We start from the raw sequence: 25,023 nt of genomic DNA on the forward strand, positions 1-25,023 counted from the left end.
GCAAGGCGGCACCTTCTCCTTCATTGAAAATCCACAGACTCCTTCCAGTACTCAATGGATCAGGGATGTTACGTCTTTCTTGAAAATAGAAAAGATTAGATTTTTTTTAAAGAGCTGTTCCCTCTAAGTTCTACAGTAAATGGCAGCCCTTCTTAACTTTCTTCAAATCACTTCCATTCTTTTCTTGTGATTGATGCCCCCCCCTTCTTTTTTTTATTATTATATTTCTCTTCTTCTTTTTATATATTTAGTTTTACTTAATTATTTATTTTCTATATGTGTTTTTATGTTTTTTATGTAGGTTTGCTTACCTCTTGCATACTTTTTTAAATCTTTTTGTGTGATGCCCAAACAATAACTATGACATTTATCTGTTTTTTCCTGAAATGTAAATTTTCTGTCTTTAGTTTGCCATATTTTTCAATAAAAATATTTATAAAACAAACAAACAAAAAGTTTGTGTAGGAATATTAGATTAACACATTGGTTTTCTGCTTCTCCAGGCCATGTGGAGCCTGAGCTGCTGCACACTTACAGCCGTATTGATCCTTATGACACTTTGATCCTGTGTGTGCGAGTGGCCGTCCTTACTGCTGTCACACTGACCGTCCCTATCGTGCTGTTTCCTGTAAGTTACACTGTCCGTTTTTTTTTTTTTTTTTTCCATCCCCTTAATGAATATTCCCTTGTACCTTTATTTATTAATTGAATGTTGCTGTCTGTGTCTGTCCACAGGTGCGTAGAGCCATCCAGCACATGCTGTTCCCTGCCAAGTCTTTCAACTGGTTACGCCACATTGCCATTGCTGTCATTCTGCTGACCTTAATAAACATGTTGGTTATATTTGCTCCAAACATTCTGGGCATCTTTGGCGTCATTGGTAAGTACAGAACAGGAACTTCACATATTATCAAAATGGTAGAAATTCCTGTACATATCCAATCCAATCCAACTTCATTTGTAAAGCACTTTAAAACAACTGCAGTTCACCAAAGTGCTGTACAGAAGAATAATTAAAACCAAAATAGAAGTATAAAATACAGAATAGATTTAAAGACATAGAAACTGTACAAAAAAGAAAAAAGTGCTATACAGAAGAATAAATAAAACCCAAATAAAAAAAATAAAATACAAGATTAGATTAAAAAGCCATACAGCTAAAAACAGCAATATAAATAAAAAAATAAATAGAATAGATAAATAAGAACAATACATAGGTAAAAGTTATGAGCAAAAAGAGGACAAAAGGTTGACATAGTAAAAGTATTTAACCCTTTCATGGATACTGGTCACTATAGTGGACAGTTATTTTACATCTGTTCTCTTGTATATTCATGGGTTTTGTTGTTTATACTTCCATATCAGACGACACACTGGACGCTCATGCACCATCCCATACATTGTAATTCATACCATTAATGTGTGTGACAGACTGCAGTGGGAATAATAAGAGTGAATGGTTGAATGTGAATGAATATTTTATATAGATGGAGTTATAGAAATGCATTTTTTACTGTTTTAGTTTTTATTAATGTCTGTTTTTTAATGAGAACATCAGCCTGTTAAGGGACTACAGGTGGAAATTAGCACTAGTGCTAGAACCTGTTACACTACAGCTCTCCTTTTTAAGGTTAATGTATATTTTGCATTGTCCTTGTCTAAATAAATACATAAAATGAAAAAAAAACAAAAAACTTTGCTGCTCTTGATAAACCTGATCTGCAGTAATATGTTTTAGTGTAAATCAATTGCTAGTTGTTATTAGACTGTAATTAACAGTTTTCTTAATCAAAAAGTTTATTATTATTATTATTTTTTTTTTTTTTTTGCATATTATCTCCATGAATTGAGTAACAACTAGTATTAGAGTATGATAAAATGTGATAAAATGGCATTAGTGTCTTTAAAAATGTTTTTATTTCATGGTTTTCACATAGTTTATCACTTTCTGATAATACGTTTTAAATACATGTTTCTTTGTTTCAAAAATCAAATGCATGGTGTCCAGCTGAGTGGACAGTTTTGTAACTCCATAAAAAATAGGTTCATTAAAAAAATTCAATTGCATTGTTTTTTTCATGCCTAAAGAGGAAAACAAACACTCAAGAAAAAAATCTTGACTAAAGTCCTCATAATTCATGCATGAAAGGGTTAAGGTACATTAAAAGTCTGACCTCATCTATTTGTCAGTATTTATTTAACTTATTCTGTCTCTGTTGACAGACTGAATCTGTATGAGATGTTGGAATGGTGCGTTGTGTTACAGCCGTTTCAGCTTCTTACCCCAAAAACATGAAAACTAAAACTAAAAACGTGACCAGAGCATATTTACACATGAGCATTACACTGACAGCTCGAGTCAATATTATTGTCACACTGTCCTCAGACTGGAGGTCACGTTTCAGAAAGTTGAAAGAATTGAAGTAAAAAGAGAGAAGGGACCAAGGACAGGTTCAAAGCAAAAGCTCTTACTTTGATGGACATATGTAGGCACCGAGTACACATGAAGGGAACGTCATAGAGGACACGTCGGCACATGAATGTACTGAAACATGCAATCAGATCAATATAAAAAAAAACTGGTTGAGAGTTGAGAGTTCAGTTTTCTTTTTCTATTCTGCATTAAGTGTAAACATGATTAAAACAAACTAATGCAAAAATGTTCTTGCTGCCTTTTTTTTTTTTTTTTTTACATGACACAGCTTTGTCATTCTAAACTATAATTAGCAGTGTGTATTTCAGAACACATAATGCATGAGGACAAATCAGTTGGTAGAAAACTTGCTAAAATGTATACCTACACCCTTTTAACCCATAAAGACCCAAACATCCACTGGCAACCAAAACCACCTAAATGTTCAGCAGAGAGACACAGCAGAATCTACCACAGATGACCACTTTTATAACAGTTCTATTTAGACCAGAATGCCCCAGCTTAACCTATAAAGACCCAGAGCTACTTCTTTTTTTTTTTTTTTTTTTTTTTGCCAACCTTTGTTTATTTGGAGTTTTATAGAAATTGGGCAATACAAACATTGTTTCATATGTGACATCAACTGAAAATGAATTGTTGCACAATTTCCATTTTTTTTTTACATGCAAACAAACCCAAGAACAAGTACACGAACCTTCTCCATTAACAAAAACAAACAAACAAAAAACAAACAAAACAAAAAAGCCAAAAAAAACCTAAACAAACAAACAAAAAAAAAAGCCCTAAAAGGTTCACATTTAGAATATCGATGCGTTATGGATTACACAAGGTGCATTGCCGAATAGAAAAAACAAAAAAGAGGACCACCCAGAGCTACTACTATGTTAGTTCCCAAATCAGTTTTTCTCTCTATTTTTTCCATTCATTTATTTGTTTCGAACAGAAGAAAAAAAACAAAACATGTTATGCGTACAAAGAACTAATATCAGAGCAAATACATTAATCCATAAAGACCCAAATACCCACTAGTGACCAAAACCATCTGCTGATCTAAGCTGTTAAATACCTGTTGATCCACTAATTCTATCAATACATGTAAATAATTGGTGTAAAATACAGTTTGTCATCTTTTCATGGTCATCAGATATGACCCATTTGGATGTTCAGAGATGGAGTTGGATCAATGACAGTGGATGGACACGCTGGGTTTATCTTCAGTTAATGATATATTTGCTGAAAAAGTCACTTTTTCTTCAGTTTTCTCTGTTGTTGTTATGAGTTTTCATGAACATCTAAATTAAATATAGAAAATTAAATATAGGGAAAACATGATTTACAGTGAAAAATGCAAAATACAGAGGATAATACTGTAATAAATGGTCATAAATCCCTTAGAAAAGATTAAACAGAAACAAAAATTCATTTGGGAACAGCCAGAAAAGTAGCAGTGGGTCTTTATGGGTTAAGCTACGTTTGTTGTTCAGACAAATCAGATGATTCTGTCTTTACTAAAACATCTTTAACCACTCCTTTTTTTAATCCTCCCAGGTGCCACATCTGCTCCCTGCCTCATCTTCATCTTCCCCGCCGTCTTTTACATCCGCATTGTTCCTGAAGACAAAGAGCCTCTGAGGTCTCCATCTAAGATTGTGGTAAGGCTTTAACATCTGCGCTCCTTTGTTCATCAGACAGTTTTTTAAATTTTTTTTTATTTTTTTTGTATGTTACAGTATATTTTACATACCAGGATTCCTGCTTGACTGCTGTTTTCCCTTCTCAGGCTGTCTGTTTTGCGGCTCTGGGCGTCTCCTTCATGGTCATGAGTCTGAGCTTCATCATCATGGATTGGACATCGGGGACCAGTCACGCCGCCGGAGGTCACTAGATCCTGTGTCAGTGCGTGTAGGCTTGGCAAAGGGTTGGGGAGGGGGCCTGGTCAATGTAAAGGGAGCACTGTGATCTCAGTGGGAACACACTACAACTGCCAAGTACAGAGATGAGGTTTGAAAATTGTACTCTTATACTGATCAATTTAAATTAACTTGAAGGTATACTTAACAGATGTCCAACCAAAATAGATTTACTATAACGTTCAGTAATTCAGTTAAAGTAATGCAATAATAATGCAATGTTTTTTGAATATTCAGGACTGAACAGGGTCTTTTTTATAACCATCTGATGGTGCAACTAAATCCATCCATGATGGTGACACAGTCCTTTCCTGTTGCTTCCTTTTTATTTACTCACAGATAACTGCAGCTGGTACTGTACAGAGAAAGCCAACATGGTTGTCTTTCAGACTGAAAACAGGAAGGCATTTAGATATGGATACGAAAGAACGTAATGTTATTTTCACACAATGTTATTCAAGAAACGCACAAATGGAGGACAGTATAGAAAGAGGTTTGAGAACTCAACTGTTTATCTTCACGTTTTAAGAGACAAAAAAGTGCTTAATGGCCTTAGAAAGCAGCTGACATTTCATTTTCATGATGTGCCAGTTGTTGTGTAATGTAATATCAAACAGTCTTTTGTTCCAGATCAGTTAACTCTCTTCAGACACTCTGGTGCCTTTTAGTATTTGGAACAAACACACAAACATACAGTAAAACAGGAATGTATATTTATTTAGCAACTATAGCTGTGTTTTTAATTTCAAATCAACTATATTTAACTACTCTTTATGTTAAGGTTAATGATCCAAAAGAACTGTATATGATTTTATTGTTCTTTTATTTTGTAGTGGATGGAAGATGTTATAGTTTGATAATATTTTATAGCTTTGATCAAATACAAAGACTTTAATTTGGGGATTTGATTCCCTGCTTTGTAAAACAGTGCACCAACCTTTAGCTTTGAATATGAAACACAGAACAATTCAAGCGTATAACCACTTGAATTATTGATATGCAGTTTGCATTTCAATGTACTGATACCCGTCTTTCTCACTATAGTATTTTAATCAGAAGTTCTTATAGTGTCCAAATGTCTGTTTCAGCCCTTCATCGTACAAGTAACTTGCACTGAGTCAAAATGCAAACATGTCTATTATTAAAAAGAAGAAGAAAAATGAAAAAAATCTACAGTGCCAAATAGCGGTTTCATTTAAAAAGAAAAAACAAAAAACAAAACAGGAAATATTTTCTTACTCACAGTTGTATCAGCCATTGTTTTGGTTTTGCTTTTAATTTTTTGTGGTAATCTGGGTAGACTGGTCCACTAAATGAAGCTCTGTGAGTTTAATCAGTCACTGGCCAAAAATATGAATTTGTAAAGACAAAACCCACTGGTGGGTGTGGCAGATTTATGTTCATTTCAGTAGTATGGAAGTATACAGTATATCGTGCTTTCGTGAATCTGCTTTCAAGTCGTTGAAGTATTTTGGTTGAAGTATTTTGATCTGCTTCTGCCCTTGTTGAATATTTAGACAGGACTTTAATGTTTTGCATGTTTGTTCTTGTCCAGTCTGTGAAGTATTTACTATAGTGAACAGCACAGTTTCAAAGAGTTTCAATTCAACCGTCGTGCATAATGTACATGTCACCGTGTTAATGTGCATTTGGCGTCTTCTAGTGAAGTGTTTGGAATCTACTCTGTGCTGTAGTAACAAAAGTGTTACATTGGTAAAAAGAAGCCCTTCTTAAAATGAAACCATCCTAAATGTTTCAGACAGTTTTGTGATGTTATGTCAGTGATGAAACATCAGCTTGGACCTAATTTAGGGATGTGGGTGAGAACTTCGAAAACTCTTTAAATACATATTGCATTTTATTATATATGAAGACAAAAAATAAGTTAGTTTTATAGAACAGAACAAAGTTATAATTCTAAAAATAAATATATGAATGAATATATTTTTTGCTGCTTGTACCCAAAAATGGTTTTACATTCTCTCATAACTCTCAGGCTTCAAAAAATTTCATTGTAAATCATTACTTCTCTCATTTTATTTATATATTACTGTATTTTATGTTTGTTTAATAGATTTGATTTCTGATCAAAGTGTCTCTACAGAGGAAATATGAACAACAGCAGGAAAATATTTAGTGCACATATTAACCTCCGTCCCTTGCTTTTCCAAATGCATTTGTGGTGATTGAGGTGTTGATGAAGGTTTAATGTTGTTATGTTTAGTGAAAAAAAAAAAAGTTCACTTTAAGGGATCATGCCAAAATAACAACTGACTACCTACTGCTTTAAATGCCTTTAACTTTTAAACCGATACCACAGTTTTAATACCAGGAGTCATATCAAATATGCATTTAATGCTCCTAATCTATGTGATATTTTATTATGGCTGTTGTTCAGAAATAAATCTTTGGAAATGACATGACTATAACTACAATATATGGAATTTGAAGAATAAGACAAGGCTTTATATAAATGTGTATAAATGTAAACTTTTTATATTTGTAATGCATATTTACAGTAGCTTGTAAAGTGTAAATAGCAGGGACAGTTTTAGTTTGACAATAAAATAATTGTAGATGTTTTTACATTGTCTCCTCTGTCTTCATTTTCACACTCATTTAACCCATAGAGACGCAAACCATCTACAGATATAAACTGTTTAATACTTGTTGATCCACTAATCCTATCAATACATGTAAATAATTGGTGTAAAATGCAGTTTGTCATCTTTTCATGGTCGTCAGATATGACCCATTTGGATGTTCAGAGGCTCCGTAGTTACCATGGAAACACCGTCATCTTCTACAACATTGGTTCGCCAATAAAACCCATGGAGCTGGATCAATGACAGTGGATGGAGACACTTGTTTTTACATTCAGTTAGCTATGTATTTGTTTTTTCTTCATTTTTCTCTGTTTTGATGTAATTAACTTTGAATTTACTCTGAGTTTTCATGAACATCTACATGATCGGTGAATTAAATATCAGAAAATACATGATTTACACCAAAAAATGCAAAATACAGAGGTTAATATTAAAAAAAAAGAAAAAAAAAGTGATAAATCATATAGAAATAGAGAAAGATTTGTTTGGGAACTCCCACAAACATAGCACTGGGTCTTTATGGTTTAAGACACATTTTCTGTAGTTTTGGTTTATTGTTTAACCTGCAGAGACTTAAACAGCTGCCAGTGAATAAAAGCATCTATTGATCTAAAATGTTTAATAACTTTTTAACCACTAATTCTATCAATAGATGTAAGTAATTCAAGTAAAAGGCAGTTTCTCATCTTTTCAGTAGCATCAGATGTGTCTTAGCTGGATGTTTAGAGGCTTGGTATTGGAAACATCTTCTGGAACATGTGTTCACAAATAAAACCCATGTTAGTTTGACAGATAAGTGATTGTAAGTGCTTGTTTTTGCATTCAGTTAATGATATATTTTGCTGAGAAAGCTTTCAGTTTTCTGTTTTGATATGATAATCTATGTACATTGAGCTTTTACAAACATCTACATGATCAGTAAATAATATATATGAAAATACCTGATTTTCACTTAAACAATGCTACAGGCAGAGGATAATATTATAATAAATGCCATTAAATCACTTAGGAAAAGTTAAATGTAAAGAAGAATTCATTAAAAAAAAAATCTAGGTCTTTAAGGATTAAAAGCATTCTGGACATGGTCTGTGTTTTTAGGAAATCTGTCAAGGCTAAGCTGTGTTGACAGAAAAACACAAAACTCGAACTTTAGGTCATCACGGTCCCTCATTGCTGACTCTGTTATGTCAACATAGAGGAGGTTTTAGCTGTTACACAGCAACACGTTAACATTTGTTCACATTAGCAGACACGACACATCAAATAATGACTTTCTACAAGTTTTACAACTCACGTCGTGTTAGGATTTTCACAAATGAAAAAAAAAAAAATACGGTTACAGTGTTGTTTAAGAGTAAGAATATATTTGTAATAAAAATAGTTTTATTACTTTTCTTTGGCTAACCTACTGTTGGAAGCTGAGAAATATATGTAATAAAACTAGCCGTTGTCACAAAAGAAGAATAAACCTTTGAATTATTTAACATACAGTGCTCAACAAGTTCATTAGACCACCTTTCTCTATCTGCTCTGTCTCAGAGCCCATCCAACATCATTAAGTGTTTTAAACAGACTCTTTCATTTTCAATGAGCTCTCAGTGTTTTACCAGAGATAAGGAATTTCACACTGAATTCACCTTTTTATTCACTAATTTCTCTGAGAAGAAAGAAATGAATCAAGCATTGCATTCAACCACTAAAACTACTATTTCTGTTCAGGAAGGCAAGTAAATAACTATCATTGAACATTGTTAGTTGTTTCTGAAGTTCAACTGGACTGGTTTTCTTCTTGAAAATGTTTTGTCTTTCATCCAAGAGACTTAATTAATTCAAATTTTGTCTTGTTTTCAAGAACAAAATGGGTCCAGCTGAGCTTAGAAAACAACTAGGAATGAACAATGACCTGGACAAATGAGAATTTACACAGACATAACAATCAAGAAATAATAATGTACTTTACATTTTTTTCCCCTGTTTTTTGTAAAATAGTAAATTTTTAAAATTAATGGATAACAATTATAATTTAAGGATATAATTTCAGTTGAAGCTTCTAAATATTGGTTTATTAACCATTAAAGAAACATTAAAAAATGGTTTTAGTAATTACCAAAGCTGTTAAATTTAGGCATAAACCTTATATTTAGTGGTGGTCTCATACATTTGTTAAGCACTGCATATCAGTTTTCTATACAAGTATCATTTATACAGTTTATACAGCTCAAATTTTATCATGAAATATTTATGGAAAAAATCTTTTTTGTGTTTCAAAATGTGTGGCTTCATCAGACAGACACAAACAAATGCAGATTACTTTTTTTTGTTTATTGTTAACAAGAAGACAAAAAAAAACCTTTTTTTTTTTTTTGGCAGTTTGAACATATCATACCTTGGATGTGTTTCATTATTTTGCCAAAACATCCAGTTTTGACTTTGATGAATCAGAGTACATACAGAAGGGAACATGTGGGTTTGGAGAATGGAACAACACTTGGAAGAGTCCAATGACTGAAGAGTGATTTTTAATGCAATATATCATCCTGAGACCAAGGAAAGTGAAGGTTTTAGCTTTTTTACATTAAACAGTCGACTTGATTGGAAACTGCATAATGCAACAGTTTTTTTCAGATACATTTTTAAAATTATTGTTTTTATTTATTTTTTAATGGAATGTCCTTTGCAATGGACAACATTTTTTAAGTAAAACTGTCAAAGTTTTGTCCCCTACAGAGGACAAAAATGCATTGCTGGGTCTCAGGAGGATATCACAAATGCATGGGGTGAACAAAATCTTGTGTCCATCACTGGAAGGCTTCTTAAAAGTGTAGGGGAGACCAGGGATAGTTGTAACATGGGTTAGTTGTAACATTCTTGATTTCTCCAATTAGGAACAAGTTACAAATCACCTGATACACTCTACACATGCTCAGTTTAGTCCTTGTCCCACATGAGAAAAAGTAGCAGCCTGTCTCACACAGAAAAAAATTTATAGGGAAAAACAAATTTTGAGGTAAGAAAGTATTTTTCTTGCTTAACTTATCTTTGTTATAGCATCACCTGGTTTACGCTTAAATTAATCAAACTTAAATCATGCGTATGTATGTCTATGTAAATATTATTAATGCCACTTGTCAGTGCTAATGTTTTAGTTGTTAGCTGTAAGGTAAGCTAGTTCATGACTACAGGGGTCTGGGTTAGTTGTAACAAAAATGAAAAATGTTACAACCTATCCCAACCAACATTTTAAATGTGCATGTGCATTTTTTAATTGAATTTCAGTATGCCTAGGAGTTGGAAGCAAAAGACTGACCTGGGGGTGCCTCTCAACATTTTGGAGAGGGCCTCAAATGATGTGAAGAAGCAGGGAAAGTCAATAAGAGCAGTGGCACAACTGTACGGCATATGCCATGGCACTCTATACAGATTTTGTAAAGAAAGAAAGAAACTAGAAGAGAAGAGATCCAGTGAGCTTCCACGTGTTGGCATGAAAAGTGTGATTGGCACTCACACACACACACACACACACACACACACACACACACACACACACACACACACACTAATGTTCATGGTGCACATTATTTTGCACATTTAGTTCAGTTTTATCACGTTAAATAGGCTAAGAAGGTAAGTAGTTAATGGGACATACATGGCACAAACACATCCACACACGCATATAAAAACACACACACACACACACACACACACACACACACACACACACACACACACACACTCACTAATGTTCCTGGTGCACATTTGCACAGTTCAGTTTTGGTATGTTAAAATACCTGGAACTAAAATGAATCACAGTAAAAAGCATGATTGACACACACACACACACACACACACACACACACACACACACACACACACACACAAGTTATGTTAAACAGGAATGAAAGTGTTCAATGAAAAGCTTTCAAAATCAAGTTTTTGTTATAATACTTATTTAACAATGTTACATCTCACCCATCATTGTGTTACAACTAACCCAGACGATGAGGTGGATTGTAACATTTCTCTCCTTGTGTTTGAGACTAAACCATGCCTTTTCTATCAGCGTTGCAGAGGTAACACCTATGCCATTTTATAGCAGACACGTGTAACTTGTTCGTGTTATATTTTGAACACACTGACTTAAAAGAGCTCCAAGATACAGACAAAAATGTCAAAACTGTTACAACTATCCCCGGTCTCCCCTAGCTGCTACTGTAGATGGATATTTTTCTCCATGTGTCCATTAGGGGGCACTGTCTACCAATTCTTCCCTCGGCCTAATTACGTGCCAAGGTATTTCATAAACATGTGACACAATGACACATTAGACATTTTAACATCCTGCATTCTGACAAATCCAGACTCGCTCCTGCATACTTGAGTCCAGCTCAGAGAACAGGTCGGACCACTGGGGAAAGCTGCGTTTGTCGTATTCAGAGGCTGCGTTCATGTGAGAACGTGCAGAGGAATGAGGATGGCACAGCGCCCACTGCAGTCTGCACACCACTCTCCTCAAATCACGCTTCACTGGCTTCCTCTCTAATTGGTTCCACACCAGATACCGTGGATCTCACCTGCTTTAATTGGACTATCGCGACAGGTTGTGTTGTTGCGTGACGTCGCTGCAGCTGGTCAAGTACTTCCAATTGTCCCAAAAGGAAGGGCTTTTTTTTTTTCTCTCTCTCTCCTCTCTCTTAGAGTTTTTTCTTTAATTGAAGCATTGAGGAGGACTGCAGCAGTCGGAGGAGCTCACCAGGCCAAAACAAGTGTGGCACAGCACAGAACGGAAGGCATCATAGTGCGTGGATGTGCATGGATGCAGGAGAGACGGATCTGTGCGTTTTCGACATGGACCAGCGGTTAACAAACCATCCCTGAGATTCGGAGTCAGATCAGACTTAATGCTCTGGAGGGATCGTGTTTATCTGTGAGCTCCCAAGAAGGAAGATTGACTTTTACGCACGGTTAAAAACTCTGAAATCAGCTTTTTCCCCCCTTTTTTTTCCCCCTCTGCTGGAAACAGAAGCAGCTCGATCGTTATTCCGGACATCGGCTGTGGCACCCTGAGACCATCAGCAGTGAAGCCTTATTTTTGCGCAAGTGGTCGGTGCGCCCCTGCGTTTGGAGCCATGGGTTGTACGGTGAGCGCCGAGGATAAAGCAGCCGCGGAGAGGTCAAAGATGATTGACAAAAACCTCCGAGAGGACGGAGAGAAGGCTGCCAGAGAGGTGAAGTTGCTGTTATTAGGTAGGTTCCAGCTGATATACACACAAAAAAAAAACTAAAGCATAAGTCTGCAGTGTGTGGATGAGCTCCATATCAACACAGTTAAAGACAAAAAAAAATCTATTCATCTACAAACAGATGCATTAAAACAACGTAGGATTTGAATGCATGTATCACACACATTAAAGTTTAACAAACCTCATATATAAATGTAGAAACATGGCCTGTAGGAATTAGTCCATATGGCCAAGACAGGCCTGTGTAAATCACATGAGCTCCAGTAAAGACCAGAAGCCATTTCAACGCCACAATAAAGGCTTATATGTGTTACAGTGAAACCATGTTATTAATTAGCCAGCACAAGTGTCCATATACTTGGAGATAAGTCAGATATCATCCTGTCAACATGCTGAGCGGGTTCTCTGAGCTGGCATCCAGCCCAGAAAGCTTGAATCACTACATCAAACCAGTGGAGAAGGACTAAACATTAACAGGGTTACACTTCAGTTCTCTGAAATACACATCAGGCAGAATTAAGAAGAAAAACAACAAACAAGGGGCTTGTTTGTTGAGTTCAGTGACCACACAACCCAGATAGCAAAATCCTTATGGCTGAAATCTGGCCCAAAACTGGCATGCCATTTTAGCAAAATTCTGGGTGGATGGATGTGTCCTAAATGGCCCAAAATAGGCAAGCCAAAATCAAACTAGAAGGAAACCAAAATTCACCCAAAACTAATTGTGGACTTCCAAAATATAGCCATAATTGTCCCAGAACAGCCCCAAATCCCCAAACTGACCCAAAGAGAGGCCAAAATTCACCCAAAATTTGTGTTGATCATGCTTTTAAAATGAATTGGGGTTTTCTTCTGGGTAGAAATTCCCACTCTTTGCGCAGTGTTTTGGCTTTACAGAAATATGCCAAAACACAACCAAAACACATGTGTTTTGGTTGTGTTTTGGTATATGGCCATATATGGAATAAGATGTTGGCGCTCTTTAGTCAATCTTCTGGTTAGCCATAAACATGCCATACCATCCCTATACTTGATCCCGCTCTTTGCTCAGTCTTTTGGTTAACCAGACATATGCCATAACTCAGCCATAAACTGCTGGTGCCTCCATGTCTATTATGGATAACCTTAATCATACCACAGTTAAGCCTAAAGTTTTTCATAATGCCAAAAGAAAGCCAAAAATGTTAAATGTATGCCATAATACTGCCAAAATATTTGCTATCTGGGAAGTTTTTTTTTTTTTTTTTTTATTAAATGAATTCTCAAGTTGATGAAAACAGGAGCTTGCAAAACACACTTTCTCTTCCTTCTTTGTGTCTTTGACCAAAAAAAAACAAAAAAAACCCCACAAACCCTCCCACTCGCTTGGTTTTCACTTCCCCTCCTACCCATGTCCTCTGTCTGTATTTGCTGTCATCATGCTCTTGATTATCCTCGTTTGTATGGTTTAATTGTGCACACAGTTCAACTTACACCTGACCTGGATACCATCTAAGACTAGAGGAGGGAGTCTGTGCATGCTGAAGCAGAGTATGGAGATCAGAGTGGTAGGGGGTGGGTGTCATCTTGCTGTGACAAGCTCTTAATAGAGGAGAGGATCCCGTTAAGTGCTGAAGAGCAGTGCGATGGCTTGTTGTTGAGATGTGATAACCTGCAATCAGAAAGTGACAGGTGCTTTTGTTGCATGTGGACTTACTCATTAATTATCACCCTGAAAATAAAGATTAATGAGGTGTTTTTGTGATTGGATTCAGGCTCCAGGTAATGGTTTGCGAGAATAGTTCAACAGATGTTATCTAAAATCTACCCCTGCAAAGGCCTTTGTGTGACTTCATAATATGCCTGGTGGTGAACCTGTAATATTGTGGGTTTGATGGCTGACCTTGCCCTTTATTCACTCCACTGTGACTAATGGATTTACTCTGGCTGATTTCTTATTTCAGCCATTCTCCACTGTCCTCTCAGCTCTCAGAAAGGCTTTTGAATGAGATCTATAGCAGTAACTCTTTGTGTGCCATTTTTGGAAAATGACAGAAATGGTTCTAATTCATCTTTTCATCATTTAGTATCAAATCCAGATACTTGTGGGTTGTCCATTAGTTGTTGTTGCTCTAGTTACAGGACATTTGTATTGTCTTCTAGGTCACCAGTAGAACTTCTTTCTTGTTTTTTAATGGTTAAAGATCACATCTGGGTGATAGTTCAGTGATATTATTTATCTTTATGTATTTGACACAATCAAATTAAAAAGATATGTTTTTAGTGTGTTTCACATTTCTGTTAAGTAACAAGTTTGGACACATTACAGTTAAACATATGCCTTAGAAGACTGCAATCTCAATGAAAGCCCAGAGTTCTGCACAGATATTTGACACTAATAATACAATATGAATAATTTTACCAACCTTAATGTGTTATTCGATGTCAAATAATGCTGTGTTTCTGCTATGTGGTATCGGCTCGACTCAACTGGACTCGGCCTTTTTGCATTTCCATTACGTAAAAGAACCTGGAATGTGGTACCTGGTACAATTTTTTTAGTATGTGCTCCTCCGAGGTTCCAAAACAGGGGAAGCAATACTGAAATGTGACCACTGATTGGTCAGAGAGTTGTCTCTGCGTCATTGCGTCATCAATGTGCGACCCATCATTTGAAAAAAACTGATTCAGTTTCAAGTTTACAGTGAATACAACAGTAGGTTAATCCATATGATGGCAGCCTGCAAAACTACACTGTAGTCATTCGAGGAGGTTCAGTCATTTCTGTCCTTGGTTGCCAACAAAAAAATTCAGCGTGAGCTTGACGGGGCAACACACAACGAGCGAGTTTATCAGCAACTCTCTGAGCAGACAAGCTACACACCACGTTACTATGACATCCAGGTACTCTAAAGTAGGTAATATCCTGTAATGGAAATGATCTCCAGGAATAGTATCTGGTACCCGAGTTGAGTCGAACCGGTTCCATGTAGTGGAAACGCGGCATAAGGCACCAAATAAAGCTTAAAAAGTTATGGTTCCATCCAGTTGAACCGTCCTTTTTAGTGTGTGACATTCGGTGATAGCTAGAGGTGAAGATGCAGATTGCAACTACTGAATATCCTTCACCTCACCAAAATGCCTGTCTTTTATTTTATCTGTGCCAAACATTAACCCAAACACCACTCTCTGTAAAATTGGAGCAGAATAACTTCTTTCTGAAGTACTGCCGAAACATGGTGTCAGAGGCCAATCATATAGATGTAAGTCTTTCTAAAGTAATGAAAACATGGTTCTTATTATGAGGTATTACACAGAAAACACGATTATTATATTTCATTTCTGCCCTTAGAATCCCCCTAAATTGTACACAGTAACTCTTTAAAAGAGGTTATTTGTTGTATTTATTTAAAACAATCAAGAGCGAGAGAAGCTACGTACAGGAACAAACCCGTTGCTACCAAAACCAGCGAATAATTATTGTAACATCTCCACAGATTGTACCACCCACTAAACAATAATAAAATGTGAAGCTCATTTTTTACACACACACCTGTATTATGATATCATCAAGTTTTCCCTACAAACAAAAACACAATTGGTGAAATATGTTTGATAATCTTCAGGTGCAGAAGCAGCTGATAGTTTACATTATAGCTCTGTTAGCTTAGCACTGCTTTTAGACAGAAAACAGCCACAGTAAAACCATAAATCATCTCTGTTTTCTGTACAGTATGTGTTGTCAATAACTGCATTAAAGATCTGTTTGGGATCATCCAAACAAGGTCAGGACTCTCACAGTTTAGTCTGAACTGTGGACCAAAAATGGCAAAGATAATACTTTATACCATCAGAAGCTTCATAATCAAACTCAGCCGTGTAGGAAAAAAAAATTCCATCATCAAACTTCAAGGTTTTACTTTAGACCTGAGTCCAGTTGTGAAAACAACAGTGATGTTTATATTTTGTCATTTTCTTTGACTTTGACAGATTTTCTTGTTTCTCTCCTCAACCCCTTCGTGTTAGTTTTTCTCACCATGGGAGACCAGCAGACTGACTCACTACTCCCTCTAGTGGTCACATACATTCACAATGACACTCTGGACCATGGCTGTGAATATACTCACTAGGGATGTAAACAATTAATTGACTAACGATTAATTGTCGATAAGAATTTGCTCGATTAAATTATTAATTGTCGGTTAATTGCCCTTGTCTACCTGTCAACACCTGTCCGAAGGTTCCCGGTTTGTCTGCGCTGCGACGCTGCGGCTGGGGTCATTGAACCGGATCATGGCGTTGATGAGTTAGAATCGCTTTATGGACATGGTGGAGCCAAACACAGACTGGCCGTTTTGTGGGAGCGGTGCACCCCCAAATAAATACATACACAAATGCGGGGTCGGTATCGGAGTGTTTTCCCTGGAGGTTGGTCTAGTCCACGGTCAGTGAGACAGAAGTTGAAAATATCCTCCAGGCTCCTGTTTCGGGCCTCAGGTATGTAATGAATTTGCGAAGCTTCAGGAGGCGGAGAAAAGATAAATGAGTGAAAAGTTTCACTTTCACTTCTGCGGGGGCACGGACTGCACCACCCTATACCCCCATAGTATTAGAAGTAGGACAGAAAGTGACGCATGCCTGCGCGCGGTTACCAACCAACACGCACGCATCCCCCGGCTGTACTGTGCGCGTGCGAGTACCCCCCTCCCCCCCGCGGAACGCATGTACATGCACCCCCCATTACACACCGCCACATCAACAGATGAATCCCACAGGAAACACTGACTGTACTGGTTCAATAAATCAATCATTAAGGAATATGACATGCTTTTTTCATGAAGTGTATATACAATATTTAGCTTTAATTTTTATAGACCGTATTGAAAAAGAAATTCAGCTTCTCAGGAAAATCGCTGCTTATCAATTAATCGTTAATCAATCGATAAGGGCAACCAGCTAACAATTAATGAATTAATCGATAATTTGCATCCCTAATACTCACATCTCTGCAATACAGTACACCGACATCTTTTACATAATGTCAGAACTCTTTATTCTAAACACTCTGATAGGGGTATATTTGAAAGTAATAATACTACATAGAGCTCCTTTCAAGGCCTCTGTATTTGTATTTTTGATCAATAGATTTTTTTCACCATGAAACAGCAGCAGTTTGGATTCCAGAAGTCTTGTCCCGGTATAAAGTCCCTTTCTGATTTGTCTCTTTCCTGTTTCCATGGCCTGCTTTGAAGGTAAATTTGTCAGGTAATAATGATTAAGTGTGATCTGATACGTTGCATAAGGTCATTGATATGATTTAATCTGTTTATTTACACATGGTCTGATGCTTCTGTAGTTAATTTAATTCCATGTGGTATCATTTTTTGGTCTGTGGTAGTAACTTCCTGTTGTTGTTGTGAGGTTGCCAGGAAACCAGTGCAGACTCGAGGAAAGAGATGCTATTAGGTAGATTTTTTTGATTTTTTTTCTTTTTAATCGAATAATCATTTCTGTTTTCCACTTCAAGTAATTATACTAAAACAGCTTTACAGTACCCACATTTTGTTGGAGAAAATAATTAGAATCAGATTAGTCAGTTTTGTAAATGTTTGCCCCAGTTGTTTGACCACATCAGATTCTTGCAAAGTCTCCATTTACTGACAGCACTGGAACATGTAGGAGGCTGATGCTTTTTGACTTTGTACTTCATGGTCGAGCTGAGGACAAAATAGAGACAGTGTGACGGTTGCATTTGTCTTGTTTGCGTTGGAGAAGATGCCAACTTGTCTTGGCTGAGAGAAAAAAAAAAAAAAAAGATGATGACTCACTCGATCATAGTCACTGAAGCTTGAAAGGGTTGCGTCAAACTTTTTTAATGGCTTTACAACATTCAGCAGTGTTTTCATTTTTCCATTGTGGGTTCTGGAGACTCTAAAAAGCTTTTCTTTATTTTAGCCTGCATTGGTCATCACCAAGCATGCCGTTGAGGATATTTTAATTTCTGAAATGGAATGATCAGCGTCACAAGAACACATTTGTATGTTAATTACATTCTATCAAAACCCCTTTTTTTCTCAAGTCTTGAAGGGATTTTCACATGTTTTCTAAATGATGCTTGGATAATATATTGAGCCATATCACAGGAGTAAAATGTAACAGGTTCATAAGTAATTCTTCCCTTAGCACTTTCAGCCTTGGGAGAAAATATTGCACCATATTGCACTGCTCTTAAAAGCTCTGGGTATTAGCAACTGACTTGATAGGATGTCTTTATCAGAGCCGAACAAGGAACAAAAACCCATGTTGCATAAATCTGTGATGCAACTTCTGAGAAAGTGAGGATCATCAGTGCTTGACATCTAAATCTATTGATGGATAGTTTTTCTAAGGACTGGCTTTTAACAATTTAATATATTTGAGGTGAGGTAGAGCTTGTACTGACTGAGACAGTTTAGTGGAAATAGCTGTGTAAAGGTGGCGGGTCTCTGTTCTCCAGATTACTCAGAAAGATGTGTTAGATTTGAAAGGGGAAGCATTTGATGTAGTTTCAGGTCCTGTCTGCATAGAGGTGGTGCCACTCTTCTACATGCAAAGTAATACTGCCAAATGGCAAAGTGCAGTAAGTTTCAGTCACTAGGCGTACATAGAAATGCTGCAGGATTGTCACCTCGGAGAAACAATAATTACACTGCAAAAAATGCCTTGCTAGAAATATGACTAATATTCTTAAATCTGGTCAAATTGGCTTATATTGAGCAAAAAAAAAAATCTGCCAATAGGGTAAGACGAGCTTAAAATCTATCAACTAAAAAATCATAATGTGCCTTAAACTAGACAAAAATGCTAGAATGTTAGCAAACACTGCCTAGTACAAGAAATAAAATCACACTCATTTAAGATGGAATTACTTTAAATGAGGAATTTTAGTCTCTGCCTGAGCAGCCTCTAAAAATTTAAGTCTGAAAATAAGAGTAATTGCTGTCATTTCTTAAGATTCTTAAATGGAGAAGTTGTGCAAGTGGTTTCAGTCTTAAAATAAGAAAAACAATGTTGATCCTTTGCTGGGATAATTTAAAAAATATTGCCATACCTTGTTACTAGTAAAATCCAGCTTGATATTGGCTTGAAAATCTTATTAAGAAAAAGTTAGATATATATTTTTTAAAATAAGAATATTTTTCTTATGTAAAAAATTCTTGGCAAGCTTTTTCTTCTAAGTAGATGAAAAATTAGACAAATGTTCTAGAAATAAGGCTTTTTTCACTTTCTTAGAAATCTTTTTTTGCAGTTACTTAATTTGCTTCTCAAAACATAAATTTACACTATTTTCCATGTTTTTTTGTGCGTATTCATTTTGAGTAATGACCCTGTACTTGCATCTATGAATGTTAGTCCCACCATGTTTTGAGGTAAAATCACAATCTGTGATCTGACTTGCAATTTTTTCCTCTTATTTTGGTTTCTGGAGTCCTTGGCTATATGTGATGGCTTTTTGTTACACTAGCTGGAAATTGTCATTGTGGCCCAGTAGTATTACACTATTGACAATAGCTAGATTAAAGGTTAAACTGGCTTTAATTATGCCTGTAGTGAAACTCAATGTCTGCATTTTACTCATCATAATAAACTTGGCACCTACTTTTAGCGATTAGCATGAGCACATAACACATTAGGAGCAGTGAGGGGCCATTGAAGGTGCTAAGAGACCCACTCCAGACATTTTCACACACATACAGCTACAGTGTTTCCATTAATGTCCTAGATTTTGGCCAGTTAATTTATACTGCAAGACTTTTACAATGAAACAACAACATTTTGTACTCGACCATAACTCTAAAGCATGTGTGTAAATCAGTTCTTTGTCACATGTCATAGGTCAGAGGCCGGACTCATAGCAGACAGACTTTTAATACTTGGTCATCATTTCTTCACCAGCAGCAAAGCAATATATTACACAAACTCAACAAGCTGATGCAGACTGAATCCAAAGACGCTAAAGTATCAGTATAAATGGACTATGAATGAAGTAAGTGTAAGTTAGTGCAACACTCTATATAAAATACCATGACTATGCCAATAAAAAAGGCCATTTAAAGGCTGTTAACTCAATAGAAACGTTATGACGGGGCTGTATTTTTTTGAGTCAGCCTGTAAGATCCTTCTGAAATGTAGATCATATGCCATAGTGCAATGAGTCTGTTTAATGCTCTGTAAAAGAATATAATTATACTGGTAAACTATACATTTAAAATAAATATTAGTTGAGTAGGAAACTATTGATAGCATGTACAATCCTTATAAAAAAGTGCATCATATGACAAATTAAGGTTGTGGGATCACCCAGCTCTACCTTTATACTAATAAAGGTTAGTCATTACTGTGCTGTTTCCTTACTCTTACCTAGTTATTGCCACATTTTCACATTTATTCAAAAGGTAATTTGACATTTAAATGTATTAAATTGAGGCTACATAGAGTCCTGGTGGACTTGCAGATTCTGTGTTGCTATCTCACATTTTCACCCCAAAAATGTTAAATGAGTACATTTTATATAAATTTTTTTTCCAACTTCATTCCTTTGAACCCCGCTTAAATCAGCCTGCACTGCAGCTTATCACTAATTCCCACCCGAGGCAGATGATAATAATAGTGCTTCACAGACATGACTCACCTCTCATGATGGAGAGAAAAGCTCCGGGTGAGACTGTCCGTCCACTGATGACAACTTCACAACTACCCACAAAATGAAAGAATATACTTAAGTGCTGTTAGTCATGTCTCTGGTGAATGCCAATAAGTCCGAGGTAAACATGTTCTTTGCTGTGCTGAACTGGCAAAAAAAACAAAAAAATGAGTGGATTAGTTTTTATTTTTTTTTAAGGATTTTGCATTTTGACAGTGTTTTTGCAAGTTGACTCGTGACTACTAAGGTGTTCTTTTAATTGTCTAATAGGCAACATAATACAGAGAACTAAAGGGACTTTACAGGGATTTCACTTGTAATCATCTGTTAAATTAGGTGTCTTTCTTGGTGGACTAAAGAACAAGGAATGACATATTTTTCAGTTTTTGAATTCATGTTTGTGTGTATCTGATTTTTGGGCACACCAATAAGACAGTTAATGTCCATATTTGGCAGTGCATGCATGTGTCTGCTTTGGAAAGTGAGCTCTGAAGATTTCCTGAAGCAGAATGGCGGTTTGTGACTTCCTGTAAGAGTGTCGAGTTTGTTATTTGTGGAAGTGAGAATGCCCCTCATATTCAGGGTTGTGTGGTTTTTCTGTCGTCACATGTGCAAAAACATTTCTTCCTCCTCCTAAGAGCTTCCTGTTTATTTTGTAGGTCACAGACACAAATCCTTAATAAATGTAGATTCATATAAACTAAGTGACACAATACAACCATTGAGATTAATGTGTTTTTTTTACATTCAACAACACATTGCTTGTCCCTTGCTTATTTAGAGTCACAGGAGCCTTTTCTCCCAGCATGCATCTCACAAAAAACGATCTGGTAAAAAAAGCAGTACACCATTACTGTATACTACTGTACCGCAGAGACTACCAAATGAGATATGAAGTTGCAGCAGTTTGTTCAGAATATGCTTTCCGTTTATTCATTTCAACTTTTCCATGGTTTATGTCGGCACTAGACTGTGTGTATAAAACAGTGAATTAAGATAAAGCCCCCTAGGTCTTGATGTAATTTTAAGGTAGTGTACAGTACAGGATGTTCTGCATTTTCTCCTGCTGCAGCAGTAGAAGACACATCCGTTGTCTCTGTGATGCTTAAAGTCATCCAGGACTTTTGTGCAATATTGGATGTTACACTGGAGGCTTGGAGGAGAGCTGGTGCGTATTTAATTACCTTAGACATCGATCACATCTTACAAACATGTAAGAAATATTCTGCTCCAAAATCTATTTTCAATCCTCTTCCTCTAATAAATGCAGATGACAACCCTGATCCTTCCCCATTTTTCATTTTCTAATCATATTTCCGTTACCAGCCCTATTCATAATTTAGGCTGATTTTTTTCATGTCTTTGCCACGCCATCTTTTCAGACTTCATTTAACCTCTCTCAAAGGTGAAAACTGTATTCTGTATCCCAGCAAGTAGTAAAGTACCTAGTACAGTAGTAGTAGTAGTAGTAATAGAGCCTATTGTTGATCATGGCATCACTTTAGGTTTGAAAAGGCCATTAATTATAGTTTTGACTGACTATATACTGTAAGTAAAAAGACTATGCATGTGTTCTAATAGACAGTAATTACAGTGTTGATTCTTTAACTAAAGTAAAATTTTCCTCATCAACAACACAGAACACAGGCACCCAAACAGGCTGAATAAACAGCATAAAGACTGACTGATTGACAGACAGACATAGTACAATCTCAGGACAAATACAGAGCATAAGATGACTAACTGCAGCTGAAATTGCTATTAGGATCAACACTCATACAGGTGCTACTGTGCGAAGTCCTCAACATCAGTTTCACTCCAAAGTCAGATGATTAAAGAGGTGCTTGACGGAATGAAGTGGTTATTCACAACCTCTTTGTCTCACAATGACATTGGTATTTTAATGGGTTCTTATAAAGACAATTGAAAACCTTCAATTGAGTGGCAGTTTGGGAATAATAATAAAACACAGTGAAGAATGAGAGATGAAGAGAATAAGATGGAAAGTAATGCTTTAACATGTTTAGAAATCTATAGAGAAAAGACAGTGCCGTGATGAGATTTGCTATTTTTAAATATTAAAATCTGTCGAGGCAGTTGTGAGGTGACAAGTACATGGGCTGCATGAAAATAGAAAACAGGTATAGTAGCAAAAAAAACAAACAAAAAGGTGCAATCATGAATGTAGATCTCAGTCTAATCTAACACATTTGCATTTTGCATCATCTCTCAGTTAAGTAGTTTTGTTCTTATTTTGGGGCTGCAGTTAAGGTGAATACTTTGTGATTCACCTTTGCTAAAAAATAAACATTGCTACACCGACAGTGAAATGACCCTTCTACAAACATTTACTCTGGGCTTTTAGTCTGAATATTTAAGTGGTACACTCAGAAAATCCTTTGACACATAGTACAATATACTGAAAGGCAGGTGATGTTTCCTGTTCTGTTGTTTTCCTTCACTCATTCTTTACTAGTTACCAATAAGGTAACATCATATTAAGGTAACATCTTAATAAGGTAACACACTCAAGTAAAAGTTAGTGCAGTGATATTAACGGAGCTCTTTGGACAACCTGACATTGCTATAATTTGGTTTTCAAAAAGATAGTGGCAACATCGTGCTAGTGATCAGTCAGAATAACACTGCACCTCTGAAAGCAACTTGAATTAAAGTAGATGATGGAGGAGATTATCTAAAAGAGCCCATTATGTTTGATAAAGAATTCCTTTGTCCTATAATACTGCCGATCGTTTGTCTTTACACCATCCTGTACCCCACCTCCTACAGATATACTTTCATGTCTTAGTATTCTACAAGTCTTGTGTGATAATTCTACCAACCTCTTCCTGTTCCTGTCTACATCCTGCCAAATGCCTCAATCCCTGCATTTTTATTGAACTTATGCACTAGGGGTGGGAATCTTTTACCGTCTCACGATTTGATTCGATTTGGATTTCTGGGGCTATGATTCGATTAAAATCAATTTTCAATTCATAATCAATTTTCAATTCAAAACAATTTTATTCATAATGATTTTGGCTTCAATCTATAGGTATGCATTGGATCCTCATGATCTACTCCAGTCTGCTTTGCAAGACAGAATGACAAATGCAGACATTAAAATGTATTTTTCACATTTAAGTTTTAAACATTTATCCATGCTTGGCAGGGAGTTTGGTGAGGCACAGCAGTGTGCGTTGGTTTGCCGCTGGTGGCTGACTCTGCACCGTGTCCTTAAGCTCTGGCTGATGCCTGCTGACAGACTGATCTCATGAAATCATGTTGTATTTGACACCAGTTTATTGCATTTGGCATGCTATACGTATGCATTTTCATCCTTTCGTGTATTATTTAATGCCATTTGATGGTGTGTCAATGCACTAGCCGCTAATCGCGCTAATCACTAACCCTGACCACTAATTGCGCTGGTCGCTAACCGCTAACCCTACCTCCTCCATTAGTTTCCTCTGTGTTTTGGTGCTTATCATGCATGCATAGGTTCCAGAACCGGCTGCGTGATGACGTCAGTGGATCTGTTTCATTTTTTAAAATAGATTTTGGGACATTTTAAATCGATTCTGAATCGTAGTAAATGAGAATCACGATTTTTATATGAATCTATTTTTTGGCACACCCCTATTATGTACTATAATTTAACTCAGGGCAATCTAGCTAAAACATGAAGATCTTTTCAGGCAGAATCACAATTTTCTCAGCTCTAGGGAAGTTACCAGTAAGTTTTCCTCCAGTTTTCATTGGTTATTGGAGGTTTAGGCTTTGTGTGTTGGCTTTTGAACAACCTCACACTCAACACCACAAAAACAAAGGAAATCATCCTGGACTTCTGCAGACACAGCATGGATCCAGCCCCACTGAATATCAATGGGGACTGCATTAAAAGTCCTTCAAATTCCTGGGCATCCACATCAGCAACAACCTCTCCTGGGGCCTCATGTATAAAGACTTGCGTGGATTTCATACTGAAACCTGCCGTACGCCCAAATCCAGAAAAGTCCGAACGCACAAAAAATCCAGATGTATAAAATTGAGCGTACGCCCGAATCCAAGTACGTTTCCTTTATACATCTCAATCAGCGTGGAATTGAGTGCATATGTTGGAGTACCTGACTCCTCCCTCTCCACGCCCATATTTAAATATGCAAATTAG

The 25,023-nt window shown here is 36.4% G+C and overlaps 2 protein-coding genes across 3 annotated transcripts in view; both read left to right on the forward strand.

Moving 5' to 3' along the window:
• The window catches only part of slc38a3b (solute carrier family 38 member 3b), a 39,340-nt gene extending 32,410 nt beyond the window's left edge, over positions 1-6,930 (forward strand). For both annotated transcript variants that reach the window (XM_030135205.1, XM_030135204.1), the window contains 4 exons: positions 504-628; positions 736-880; positions 3,983-4,086; positions 4,215-6,930. In XM_030135205.1, coding sequence (XP_029991065.1) covers positions 504-628; positions 736-880; positions 3,983-4,086; positions 4,215-4,319 — 479 coding nt within the window. In that variant the 3' untranslated portion in view covers positions 4,320-6,930. The remainder of the gene's footprint in view (positions 1-503; positions 629-735; positions 881-3,982; positions 4,087-4,214) is intronic.
• Positions 6,931-11,291: 4,361 nt separating this feature from the next.
• The window catches only part of LOC115419692 (guanine nucleotide-binding protein G(i) subunit alpha-2), a 71,671-nt gene continuing 57,939 nt past the window's right edge, over positions 11,292-25,023 (forward strand). Inside the window, exon 1 of the mRNA XM_030134639.1 lies at positions 11,292-12,194. Within this exon, the coding sequence (XP_029990499.1) occupies positions 12,077-12,194 (118 nt within the window). The 5' untranslated portion in view covers positions 11,292-12,076. The remainder of the gene's footprint in view (positions 12,195-25,023) is intronic.

This window comes from Sphaeramia orbicularis, chromosome 5 (assembly GCF_902148855.1).
Source record: "Sphaeramia orbicularis chromosome 5, fSphaOr1.1, whole genome shotgun sequence".
Taxonomy (NCBI): Eukaryota; Metazoa; Chordata; class Actinopteri; order Kurtiformes; family Apogonidae; genus Sphaeramia; species Sphaeramia orbicularis.